Genomic DNA, 13,564 nt, shown 5'->3' on the forward strand with positions numbered 1-13,564 from the left:
ACCCCTAAGCTCCTTGGTTAATAGTTTTTTTGTTTGTTTGTTTCCTCACATGTACAATTTTCTGTCTGCACAGCAGTGGCCCAGATATAAAATTCAAGGCCTTTCTCAATTTCCAGAAAACCCCACTCACCTGAGGAAGTGTGTATGCCCTGTGCCCTGCACTGATGAGGGTTTGCTGGGGGTGGGAGTGAAGTCTGGAGGGGTTTACCCTAAATCATTGTAAATGTAGGGGAGGAGAAACTTAACTTTTTTCTCCTACCTATCTGAGGTTCATTGGCTCGGATCCTGTAAATTGACTGAGCAAAGATAGATTAACAAGATAAAAATATTAAACAAATTTTTGTTATAAATTCTATTTATTTTTTGTTATATATTCTTAAAATTGAAGTGTGGTTAATTTGCAATATTGTGTTAGTTTTAGGCATAAGCAAAGGGATTCAGTTTATTATATATAATAAAATAAATTTTATTAATCTTTCAAAAGCTTATATAATGTATATATGTATGAATATATACACACATATATATATTCAGATTATTTTCCATTATAGGAAACAGGAGTTTATGAACACACGCTTTGCATATAATAGGGAGTACTCAGTGATGAGTAACTGAAAGGAGTGGTAAGAACTTGGGTTTATAAAGCATCTTAACCCAAGAACAATGAATTTTTAGAAAAGTGACAAGACAAAAGAAAAGGACTTCAAACTTCTAGGGGCCGCAAATTAGGGGAAATCAAATGTATGGGGAAACTAATGGTGGTCAGTAAAGTTTGTTAGGTAGATTCCTCTGGGCTAATAAGGGTCCAGAGGTTTCTCCATGATTAACTTCTGTCCTACCAGGTGGCGGGGGGTGGGGGGCACCTGTGCAAATGTATGTCCTACTTTTAGGCAAATAGGGGAAAGGTAGAGAATTTTTTCTTGTGTATGCTCCTATATTGTCTTCTCAGTTCAACTCAAGATAATCCTTATTCCAAGTGACATATTTTGGGGTAGCATGTACTCAGAATTCTCTCCAGTAGGAGGTGTTGTCAGCATTGGGAGTTTAGTCCTTCCAATAGGTCTGTAGTTGTGGTTTTACCTTTTCTGATCAGTGTATATTCTTTTTATGACTGGCTTCTCTGTCTCAGCTTTATGCTTGAGGGATTCAGCCAAGTTGCGTGTACAGTTCTAGAGAATTTATTCTCATTGCTGAATAATCCATTATGTGAATATTTATTCATCCTATTTACTATTGTTAGGCATTTGGGTTGCTTTCAACTATTTTACATTGGAGAAGGAAAAGGCAACCCACTCCAGTGGTTCTTGCCTGGAAAATCCCAGGGACAGAGGTGGGCTGCTGTCTGTGGGTCGCACAGGGTCAGACATGACTGAAGCAACTTAGTGGCAGCGGTGGCGGCAACTATTTTAAATTGTGCTGCAAATAAAATTCTTGTAGATTCTTTTTTTTTTTTGAAGATCTACACAATTTTGATGGGTTTATGCCTAGGAGTGGAACAGCTAGATTTCAGGGTTTGTGTTCATAATGAGATATATCCAGTTTTCTCAAGCGGTTGTGTTGAATTACACTCCCACTAGCAGTGTGTGAAAATTTCAGTTGCTCTGCATCCTCACCAACACTTGGAATTGTCTTTTTCCTTTTAACGTTTTGGTGGGTGAATAGTGGAATTGCCTGGTTAACTTAATTTTAACCCAAGGTTCTTGAGCTGTTATCTTGGTTTCCGCCTTCCCCTATCTTAGAAGTTCAGCTTCCGCACAAAGGTTTATCAAAGTGTTTTCCCAAACAAAGGAGGCCATTCTCTTCCTAGAGGAAATTCCTTGAGCCAGCTGTGAAGATGATACCTTAAAACAAAAACAAAACAAAACCATATCTGAAAGGGCTTCTGCTGAAATGTTGACAGTGTTTATCTCTGGGTGATGGAACTGTCGGTACCATTACTTTTCTTTATGCTTGTTTTGATTTTCTACATTGAACATATTGTTTGTGTAATTAGTAATTTTCAGACAAGAAAACATCTCCACCCATAATCCTGCCACTGTAAGGCAGTTGTTTTCATTTTTCTGGCAAATGTCTGTATTTTCTGAAAACCACTCAGCTGGAACAAAATAGGAGCATTCATTCTTCCTGCGAAATGCCTCCTGCACAGTAATGAAAATGCCAGCTGCCCTTTTTGAGCGCTCAGACGTAGGCCGGACCATATGAGAGTGCTGATAGGTATTTGCCTTGGGGCTTTATGTACATCACATCATTTAATTCTGGTCGAGGAGGTGTTGTTATCATCCCCATTTCACAGGTGAAGAAGCCAAGGCTCAGAGAGGCTGAGTGGTCCAAGCGTCCCAGCTAGGAGATGGCAAGGCTGGAATCTGGTTCCAAAGCTTGCTTTTCCCTGCCCCGTGTCATCTTTCCCTCGCAGTGCCTGGCGGGATTGCGGCTGAGTCCCTGACCTTCACTCCGCTGGAGGACATGATCTTCCTCAAGTGGGAGGAGCCCCAGGAACCCAATGGCCTCATCACTCAGTATGAGGTGGGTGGGGCCCTGGTGGACGGTGGGCCCACAGGTTGGAGAGGGCAGTGTGTGGGGTGGGAGAACAGAGGTGATCATTGGAGTTCCTTCAGCTGTGGCTGGGGTCCATACCCTATGGGTGATGGGGGACCTGAAGGCAGAAGGCAAAGGTACCCAGAGGCCTGGGCTGAGGGTACCCACGGTTCCCCCAAGCCTCCGCCTTTGCCCAGCCATTTCCCTGGCTCACCTGAACCATGATGGGTGGGAGGCTACTTCCCCACCCCTGAGCCTGCCTCTTGCCCATTCTGCCCCTAGATCAGCTACCAGAGTGTTGAGTCGTCAGACCCGGCGGTGAACGTGCCGGGCCCACGGCGTACCATCTCCAAGCTCCGCAACGAGACCTACCATGTCTTCTCTAACCTGCACCCGGGCACCACCTACCTGTTCTCGGTGCGGGCCCGCACGGGCAAAGGCTTTGGCCAGGCGGCGCTCACCGAGATCACCACCAACATCTCAGGTGAGCCCCGCCTGACATAGCCTGGCCCCTCTGGGGAGGGCCAGAGTCCCCTGGGCACGGAGGTGGGGCTTCTTGGGGGTGGAAATGGAGGACTCCTGCTGAGATAAATGAACCATTTAGAGGGTGAGGTCAGGGAGGATTAACTCAGAGGGTTCTGGAGATGGTTGGTGGAATCCGAGGGCTGAGGTCAGGGGTCAGGGAAGCTCAGGTCAGAGGGAACAGGGAGGCAGAGGCTGAAGGGGAAGTGGTCGGATGGCAGAGGTCAAGGAGCCTGGAGGCCTGGCCTTCCTGGTGCAGTGGCCAGGCTCCGGGCTTATGTCCTTGTCCCCTCCCCCAGCGCCCAGCTTTGATTATGCTGACATGCCGTCACCACTGGGCGAGTCTGAGAACACCATCACCGTGCTTCTGAGGCCGGCACAGGGCCGCGGGGCGCCCATCAGGTGGGCATGCATGTAACGGAGGGGCGGGAGGTCAGGGCGGTAAAAGAGGCCTGTGCTCTGACCCAGAACCCCAACCCAGGCCCGCTCACCCTTGTCTTCCCTCAGTCTCCTCCTCAGAGTTCAGAGTGTCAGGAGGAGGATGTTCTGTGATCCTGGGCAGGTGGAAGGCTGGCACTCACTCCCCTCAGGTCATGGGCTGTCTGGTGGTGACTGTCACAAGATCTTGAACAGGAGATTGTTTGGATCTCTCCAGAGGACCTACCTCTGACACCTTGGGGCTTTATTTCTCCCCAGCTTTTCCCTTGGGGGTTCCTGTCGAGGGAGACACAAGGATGAGTTTTCTGGAAGGCTAGGGCATCTGGCCACATGGGGTCATCTCTCTGGAGTGTCTGAGAGCTTGGCTTCCCTACTTCTTTGCAGAGAAAGCAGATGCTGCAGTGACTGTTTCTGTTGGGGAGAAGGTGCTGGAGATAAGATGGGGTGTGTGTGTGTGTGTGTGTGTGTGTGTGATTGTGGGTGTGATGTGTGTGTATGTGAGAGTGTGAGTGTGTTTGTGCAATGTGTGCACACACTTCCTGTGGGCCAGACGTCATCTTAGGGACTTTACCTGCATGAGTCATTTGATTCTCACGGCAGCCGGTGGAGTGGGTATCAGCACCCTTATTTTCCGCATCAGGAAGCAGGCTCAGAGAGCCTGAATAATGTGCCCCTGAGGCCATATGCCTGGTAAGCGATAGCGCTGGGATTTGAAAGCCTGTACAGGCTGTACCTTTCCTTGAAGTCATGGAGCCTCCCTGGCCCTCTGGTCCACCCCCTCCTTCCCATAAAAGCTCAGGCACCAGGAGAGGGTGACAGCCTGCAGTTGGCCATGAGAGAGTCCTACTGAGACCCCCTAAGGTGGCAGGGGGTTTCCCAGGTGCTCTTGACACTCACTCACTTCCTCACTCCTCCTCGCTTTCACTTTTTCCTCCTGCTTTGCCTCCCTATATTTGCTACTGCACAGTCTGATTTGGGCTGATTCCCAGACACTAACGGGAGCTGCAGGAAGAAGTCTGCAGAGCTCAGTGGAATTTGGCATTTTGCAGGAGGCTCAGGACACTGGTGCCTCTGAATTGGGAGGAGTTGGGGACCCAACTACTCCAAAAAAGAAGCACCTTCTCCTTTCCTTGTCCCCTTGGGGGATCCTGTGAGCAGCCCAGTCAGCGTCTCAGGCAAGCCTGGGATGGGGCGAGGAATGGACCATGTGAGGTGGAGAGGCCCGATGACAGTGTGACCTTGGACATGTCCCTTCACCTCTCTGAGCCTCCCTTTCCTTTGTGCCTTATGGTGATTGTCCCAGATCAAGATGTGCTTTGTTCACGCTTCATGATTATTAGCATCTCCTGGCGGGACCTGGGGCCAGAGGAGGCCTGACCTCGGCCTGGGAAATGGAGTTGAGAGGGGCCTGGGCTGGCTAAAGATGGGATGAACCTGTCTGGCCTAAATCTTAGGGTGCTAGGGTGATTCCCTCCTAACTTGGGAGCTCAAAACAAAACAAAACAAAAAAAACAGCTGGAGAGCAAGGAAAATGCATTTCTACTTTCCCAGAGTGCAGGCTGTCAGTATGGGGTGTCACACGCCCAGACGTGACTGAGGCTGGGAGTGGAAAGATTTAAATTTGTCAGCATTCATTTATTTACTCTTGGCTTTGTTCCACAGAGGATTTGGAGGAGCTCATAGGACAAGGCCATTCAGTATGGTGATGAAAATAAATAGACACACACAAGATGGGATCGGGAGACAGAGACCAGAGAACACAAATCAGCCATCAGGCCTGGGAGATGGCAGGCTCAGAGCTGCAGACCCAGGGCTGCCTCTGGGTTGGGAGAGTATTCGAGACGTAGGTTTAGTGTGACCTCGTTTGCCTGCTCAGTGACTGGCTCCCCCACTGGAGGCCAGTTCCAGGAAGCCCAGAGCCCCAGGTGCCCAGCGTAGGACTCATGTCTGAGCTCAGTAAAAACTTTCTGCATGAATGAATGCATTGTGTCTTACTCGAATTTACTGAGGCCTAGAGGGAACAGTTGGGAACCTGGTTGGAGCCCGGGACTTGAGGTTCCCAGGCCCTAGGAGTCAGGGTGGAGCTTCAGGGCTCGGTTGGCTTGAGCAGGGCCCACATACTTTCAGCCTTAGTTACAGTAATAACAGTTGCCAGGCACTGGCTGCTTGTTAAACTTGCCTCTTTGCTCACCTCTACCTTATGCAGCCATCCCTGTAATCATTCCCATTTTACAGAGGAGAAAACTGAGGCCCAGGGAGCCTAAGTGACTTGCCCAGAGCTGAGATGAGGGCTGTCCTGAGCCTGACCCCAAAGTCCGCACCCTTAGTCACCAGATAGCTCTCCCTGTCCTCTGGCCACTGTGACCACTGCCCTGTTCCCTCCCCATGTCCAGTGTGTACCAGGTGATTGTGGAGGAGGAGCGGCCGCGGAGACTCCGGCGGGAGCCTGGCAGCCAGGACTGCTTCCCGGTGCCGCTGACCTTCGATGCAGCGCTGGCCCGGGGCCTGGTGCACTACTTCGGGGCCGAACTGGCGGCCAGCAGTCTGCCTGAGGCCATGCCTTTCACCGTGGGTGACAACCAGACTTACCGCGGCTTCTGGAACCCACCGCTTGAGCCCAGGAAGGCCTATCTCATCTACTTCCAGGCAGCAAGCCACCTGAAGGGGGTGAGGGGCCGGCCAGGGTCGTGGTGGGGGCGGTAGGGGAGGGGGCAGGCTCAGGACAGGCCGGAGCAGGCTGCTACAGAAGCTGGAGACAATGCCCCATCCTCTACCCCTCCACCCTTCGCCTCCCACTAACCGTATTCTCCACCTCCTTCCCCATATTGCGCCCAGGCCTCCCGTAGCCCTGTGCACCTCTGCCTACCCATCTGAGCCCTGCCCTCCTAACCCCAGACACCTTCTCTCCAGTACTAACCCTTTCCGGGGGCTTCTTCCCTGATGGCTCAGATGTAAAAGATTTGCCTGCGATGCAGGAGACCCGAGTTTGATTTCCTGGGTCGGGGAGATCCCCTGGAGGAGGGCATGGCAACCCACTCCAGTATTCCTGTCTGGAGAATCCCAGAGATGACAGAGGAGCCTGGTGGGCTTTTCCCGGATTCATTTCTATCCAAGCTCCCAGTCTGGTCCCTGCCGCCTCCTGAGGCCCTGGTCTTCCATCTCAGGTTCCTCTGGCTCCAGAGGGTGTCCCTCTCCTCGTCTGGCTTTCACCTGACCTTGAAGCCTAGGACCCGCCTCCTCCCTCCCTGAAGCCCCGCCCTTCTCCAGGCTCCTCCCTCCTCGGATCGCTCCTTTCCAGGCTGCCCCCTGGCCAAGCGGACCTCTGGACCTGAGCGCTACCCTCATTTCTGAGCACCTCCTCCTTACCCCCTCCTTGTTTTTTTTTTTTTTTCCTGTTCCCACCCATCTCATTCCACTTTCCTAAGGCATCGGTCTGTTTGTGGACCCCTCCCCTTCTTGGCCCCTCTGTCCCTGGTTCCCCGTCGACCCTCCTGCCGGTGGGGTGTGTTTAGTTACAGTTCACACCAGAAAAACCCTGACCAGGGCTAAGACAGCCTGTCTAAGGTTGCCTCTGGGGAGGGTCGGGTCCTGGCTTCAGCAGTGCTGAGACCCACTCCATCTGTGCCTCCAGGAGACCCGGCTGAACTGCATCCGCCTCGCCCGGAAGGGTAAGTCCCCCTGATTCAGTCCTTCCGCCGCAGGTTTCTTACTTGCTGGGCTCTGGGGAGGTGGACGCTGGGCACTCAGGGCTGTGGGAGCTGAGGCGGGAGGTCTGGCAGACTGGTGGGGGCCAGGGAACATTTCCTTCTTGGGCCTTATGTGCCCCATCTCGAGGGCTTCTTCTCCCAGCCTGGGCACACACCCTCACACCACTATGGTCACAGAAGGGGCCTGGCAGAGGGTGAGCCATTGAAGTTGGGAATGGGGTGGTGGGTACTGGACCCTGGTCCTGGAGTCTGTATCTGCCCCCTTTCCTGTGGGGAGGAGAAGGGGGATAGCATGGACCCTGTAGCACTGACTCTGCTCCCAGATGGGGAATGTGGGTGGTTTCCAGTCCTGAGATGCCCTAACCGAGCCCTCGATACGTAATTCTCTTCCCTTGTTGCCTCCCAGGAGGGCAGGAGGCTGCGTCTGAAGGCCCGGTACACATCCTCCATCCCCCATCCACTGAAGGATGGGGAGGATTTGAGGCAGGAGAGAGGGCATCGCAGTGGGCACCACAGTCCTGTGCCTGCTGGGCTGTTCTGATGAGGAGCTATTCCAGATAGGGGCACAGGGCACGTAAGGCCTCTGACCGGAGGATGCGGAAGGTGGGAGGGACGGTGAGAGATGGGTCTGATTGACTGAAAGGCGGGACATGTGCTGATGATGGGCAGATGTTTTTGTGCACCTGTTTGTGCAGCCTGGTTTATTCCTTGGGGCTTCAGTTTAGTCACTCAGTCATGTCTGACTCTTTGAGACCCCCATGGACTGCAGCACGCCAGGCTTCCCTGTCCATCACCAACTCCCGGAGTTTAGACCTCTGCAAGCAGGGGGAAGGTGGTTCCCGCCTCCGCTCTGATCCTCTGTCCTGTGTTGTTCTCCCCAGCCGCCTGCAAGGAAAGCAAACAGCCCCTGGAGGTGTCCCAGAGGTCGGAGGAGATGGGACTCATCCTGGGCATCTGTGCGGGGGGCCTTGCTGTCCTCATCCTCCTGCTGGGGGCCATTATTATTATCATCCGAAAGGGGTGAGTGAGGCCAGTGCCCTGGCCCACCCGGGGCTTCTGCCTGTCTGAGGCTGGGTGAGCAGAGAGGAGGCTAAGGGTTGGTTGGGCAGCCACCTGGTGGGCGTGTGGAGGGCTGCCAACCTGGACATCAGGCCTGTGGATCGACCCAAGCCGGTGAGGGGAAGCCCAAGACTCTGCAGATGGAGCTGCCCCAGAGTGGCTTGGCTGGAGCCCAGGTCTGGCCGGTGCCAGGTGCCCCTGTCCAGGGAAAGGCTCTCAGTGTCCGTTGCCAAGGAGCCGTGCTGGGAGTGGCCCCACCCGACTGTGCCCGCTGGGCTGTTCTGATGGGGATGGTGGGGAGGTGACCTGACTTGGCATCCTCAGTGCACGAGAGATCTTCTGCCATCGCGTCTGCCCTAACCACGGGGTTGGCGTGTTGTCCCTGAGCAGTGGGGGGCGGGGCTCACTCCCCTTCACACCGAGGACCCTGAGCAGCGGCTCTTCCCAGGCTCCATCTTCTCTTGGGCTCAGCTTGCCCTGGACTCTGTTACTGTTGATCCCTGAGGAGTCCTTCTGGGCCTGTGACTCAGAGGAGACCTCCCTTCCTGCCCTTGCCATTTCCCAGGCCTCAAAGGTCCAGCCTTATGTTTGTGTGGGAGGCATTTTTGGGTACATTTCACAGTGGGCAGACTGCATACCAGCCTATCTTAGAACCTAGAACTTAAACTGTTTTGGAGTTTTAGAAATCCAGGATGTGAGATTCTGAGAATCTCCAAGTTTAGAACTGTGGAGGCTCTGAACCTGGACACTGAGAGCTGCCATTGTAGTTCAAGGATGTCTGCTGCTGCTGCTAAGTCGCTTCAGTTGTGTCTGACTCTGTGCAACCCCATAGACGGCAGCCCACCAGGCTCCCCCATCCCTGGGATTCTCCAGGCAAGAACACTGGAGTGGGTTGCCATTTCCTTCTCCAATGCATGAAAATGAAAAGTGAAAGTGAATTCGCTCAGTCGTGTCCGACTCCCAGCGACCCCATGGACTGCACCCTACCAGGCTCCCCTGTCCATGGGATTTTCCAGGCGAGAGTACTGGAGTAGGGTGCCATTGCCTTCTCCCTCAAGGATGTCTAGCCTAGTGATTTTCCCATCTTCCAAAAGCAGCAGAACCTATCTTCGAAACACTAAATAAACCTCTCCTGAGAACCAGTACATGGGGCACTAAAGACTGAGCCTTGGTTTGGAACTCGGTGGGCTTCTGAGACCCTGCCCCACCTCATTTTCCTTGCCCCACCTCATTCCCTACCAGGCAGCCCCAGGACACTGTGGTCCAAGCCCCTTAGTTGAGGAATGGAGACGCTGAGCCCCAGAGGGGGCAGAGACCTGCCCAAGGTCACCCGGGAGCCAGAGACAGAGCCTGCTCCATCCTCTCCCCTCCTGGGCTCTGGCTTCTGCGACCCTTGCTGCTGCCAAGTTGGGCACGCGTGGGTGGGTTGGCTCTGGGTCTCTGGGCTGTCAGGAGCAGATAAGCAGGATCCAGGGAGAGAAGGAGAACTGGGCAGGGCCCCCCTTGCCTGAGGCCAGGCACCAGCAGGAAAGAGACTCTCCCCAAGAGTTTCGGGGTGGGGGCATGCCAGCAGTGGGGTGCTGGGATGGTCTGTTCAGGGCATCAGGCTCTGATTGTTCCCTGTGAAGCTTCCTGAGGCAAAATCATTTAAACTGTCATTTAATGAGTATTATGCTGTGCCAAGAGCTCTCCACACATCACCCATTAGAACCGTAGTTACTGATCACCTACTGTGTACCAGGCGCTGTTCCGGCACTCGGGAGACATCAGGGAATTTTTCCTTCCTGGATCCTGACTCACAAAGCAGATCTAAGTTCCTTTTCACAGGTCGGGAAACTATTATTAAGCGACTCGCTCATGTCACTTTAAGTAGCAGGTCCTGACTGGACCCAGGCCTGACCGCAAAGCTCATCCTCCATGTGGCCCGGCATGTGAAGGGCCTCACCACGGCTGGCACACAGAAGTTCCTATAGGGGGCGAGGCCCTGGGGGTGGGGAGTGGCACAGATAGAGGGCTGTAAGGGAGGGGTCAGATTCGGGGAATTGCAGGCGGTATTTGAGTCTCTCCAGATCTACTCTTAAGGGAAGACTGGCAAAGTAGGGAAGGTCACCCACCCCAGCAAAGAGAGTGCCAGGCCCAAGAGAGGATGGATGGGTCAGAGATGCTACCAGAGCCTCACTGGGAAGCCCTCCACTTCATGCAGCTGCTACTGGAAGCCTCTAGGATCCCTTCCCCGTAGCCACCTGCCTCTGCCCTGTTCCTTCTTAGATCCTCTAAAAGCCATTCAGTCCCATTCTGTAGCCCCTTGCTGCTTTCCCCCGAATCCTACCTGGCCTTCCGGGTTCACTGTGCTCTTGAGGGCTCCCTCAGTCTGCACCGTGGGTGCCATGGGGCAGAGCAGCTTTGGCAGGGATGGGGGTGTTCAGTTCAGCCTGGGGTATGGATGAAATGGACAGATTAGGAGGTTTCTAAGGGCGAGCAGCCCCCAGGGAGCTCCCGTGCACCCTACTGGAGGAAGGAGGCACCAGGGGTGGGGTGGAGGTGGCTGGGAGCAGGTCTCAGCTTCTTCATCCTGCCCCCTGGACAGTGAGGCTGGATGCACCTGCCCCTGTGAACTCTGGGCTGCCCCGGGCCAGTTGGACCCTTTAGTTCTGCTTCCAGAGACCCTCCCACTTCCCTTTGCAGCACTCCCCCGACCCTGCCCACCCCACCCTGCCCTTCACTCACATACTCACAGGCTTTGCTCAGTGTTTCTCTTCCCTGCTGGACTGAGAACTGCATGAAGGCAGAGGAGGTTCTGTCCTGTTGCCTGTGTGTCCCCCGGGTGCTCTGTGTATGACTTATGGATACTCGGGTCCTCCTGAACCCGCGCCCCGGCCCAGCAAGCAGAGGGGCAGGGAAGGGCTGGGTGCATGCTTGCTGTCCAGGAGGGGATTATTTTTAACCTCACTTGTTTAGAGGAGAAAATGGAAGCTCAGAGAGGTGGAGTTCTTTTAGTTATTTTTCTTCATTTATTGATTACTCGGTTTAATAAAATCTGTATAGAGGGAATACATATTCCCTGGGCACTGTCCTGGGCCCTGGGGATCCACAGTGGGCAAAAGCAACCACGATGCGGTCCTCTTGTGCTTTGTGGCTATGCATGGGGAGTCTGGCATTAAACTAAAAAAAGCACAAATTGTGAAAAGACCAGGGTGTCAGGGTGAAGGGGCAGAGAGAGAGCAAAGGGGGAACTAATGAAGTTGGTGATTGTGGGGGAGTCCATAGGATCGGCCCTTTTGAAGTTATGACAGTTCAGCTGAGACCAGAAGAATGCCACTCCTTCAGCCCATCTCCCTGCCCTCAGGGCCACTCTGACCAGCTCAGGGCCCTGGACCCCACTCTGTCCCTAGGATGGAAGACGTGCTGTGCGACCATGTTTCTCCCGCCCTGGCTGGGCCTCTGTCTTCCCCTCCCATCTCCTTGCCTTCCCCTCCCTGCTGATGGGGTGACGTGGGCGCGGGTGAGTGGAGGACCCTGGAGCGGGCCTGGAAGGGGCCTCAGGAGGGGCTGGCTCTGGGGTCAGGGTCTTGGGCCTGGTCTGGACTCTCGCTGACCCCCTGTGAGCCGCGGACTGACATGACTCTTGGGACCCGGCTCCTCGCCGGGGAGGTGGGATCAGACCTGCCCCACGACCCCACTGCCGGTGCCTCGAGGTCCCGTCAGGGCTCTCGGCCCAGCTGTGCTCTGGGTGCTCACGAGGGGGCCACGCGGCTCCTTTAGTGGACCCCACACCCAGGGGCAGTCCGCGTGGCTGAGGGGGGCCCCCCTGGCGTCCAGCCCCCCTCCCCATCCCGGCCGCTCATTTCTTCCCAGCTTGCAGAGGGCTGTCCCTTCAGGGGCAGTGGAGCCTGCGGGGGGCAGGGGGGTGGCATGGGGACTGCCGGGGGTGGTCTGCAAGGATGAGTGCACAGTTACCTCGAGTGTGTGAATGCAGGCATCTGTGTGTGAGTGTGTTTGTGAACATATGTCTGTGTATGTATCTGTGTGTGCCAGTGTGTGTGTTTGAGTACAGGTGTCTGAGTGTCTGCATGTAGGTCTGTGTAAGTGCATGAGTGTGTCCTTGTGCTTCTATGTGAGTGTGTGTTTGTGAATATATGTCTATGTATGTATCTCTGTGTGTTTGAGTACATGTGTCTGAGTGCATGTATGTCATAGGTCTGTGTTTGTAAGTACATGAGCGAGTCCATGTGTTTCTATGTGAGTGTGTATTTGTGAATATATGTCTCTGTAGGTATCTCTGTGTGTCAATCTGTGTGTTTGAGAACATGTGTCTGAGTGTCTGCATGTATGTAATAGGTCTGTGTTTGTAAGTACATGAGTGAGTCCATGTGTTTCTATGTGAGTGTGTGTATCCATGAACATGTCTGCATGTGTATTTCTCTTTGTGAACACATGTGTGTAAAAGCTCTGCTTCCCTCCCAGCCCTTTCCCCACCTCCTCTCACTCCAGCAGTGGGCTTGGGGAAGGTTCTGGAAGGAGCCGGGCCAGCCCTTGGGTCAGAGAAGGCCCTCTGACCCCTTGGTCCCAGGCCAGCCCGGTCCCCAGCAGAGAAAGCACCAGGCCCCTCCCACTGGCGGTGCTGCCCTGGGCCCCTCCTCGTGCACGAACCGTGGCCCACCTGTGTGTTCTCTTTGCACGCTGCCAGGAGAAACCACTATGCCTACTCCTACTACCCGTAAGTAGCGCACCTGCCCGGGGGCCCCGCCCCTCCTGGGGAGCGCCTCCCCCCCGCCCCGACCCTGCCTGGAGTCAGCACCTCCTCCACGGCCACTCTGCCTCTGAGCTTCCCTCCTCTGCTGTCCCTCCTCTCCCTGCCATCCTCCTGTGTGGAGGTCATGAGCGCTTGCTCTGTGCCAAGTCTCAGGTTCAGATCCAGCTCTCTGAGCCGCCCCAGACAAGTCATTGGACCTCCCAGAGCCTCCTGTCCTCTTGACCCCAGGGCAGCCCCTTGTGTCTCAAGCCACTCCTGCTGGTCGGGACCTCCCGAAATCAGACCTCAGTTAACGTCCAGGAAGGTCCTTGCTAGGGTCCTGCTCTGGGTCCACAGCCTGTGTACGCGTGCATGTTGGGGGCAGAGACAGGGCAGCTCCCAGGGCACCTCCAGCCCTTCTCCAGCTGGGCCCAGCTCCTCAGACCCACCGATCCCTGCACACCTCCCCTAAGCTCAGTTCTTCACACAGAAACCACACGATAACCCCGAGAAGAGGCCCTGTGATCGCCCCATTTCACTGATGAGGAAACTGAGGCTCAGGGAGGTTAAG

The 13,564-nt window shown here is 54.5% G+C and overlaps 1 protein-coding gene across 1 annotated transcript in view; it reads left to right on the plus strand.

Moving 5' to 3' along the window:
- PTPRU (protein tyrosine phosphatase receptor type U) overlaps positions 1-13,564 on the plus strand; it is an 88,525-nt gene that overhangs the window by 40,297 nt on the left and 34,664 nt on the right. The window contains 6 exon segments of the mRNA XM_070384323.1: positions 2,414-2,523; positions 2,818-3,019; positions 3,357-3,459; positions 5,889-6,162; positions 7,127-7,163; positions 8,084-8,222. Coding sequence (XP_070240424.1) covers positions 2,414-2,523; positions 2,818-3,019; positions 3,357-3,459; positions 5,889-6,162; positions 7,127-7,163; positions 8,084-8,222 — 865 coding nt within the window.

The sequence above is a fragment of the Bos mutus genome, chromosome 2 (genome assembly GCF_027580195.1).
Source record: "Bos mutus isolate GX-2022 chromosome 2, NWIPB_WYAK_1.1, whole genome shotgun sequence".
Taxonomy (NCBI): Eukaryota; Metazoa; Chordata; class Mammalia; order Artiodactyla; family Bovidae; genus Bos; species Bos mutus.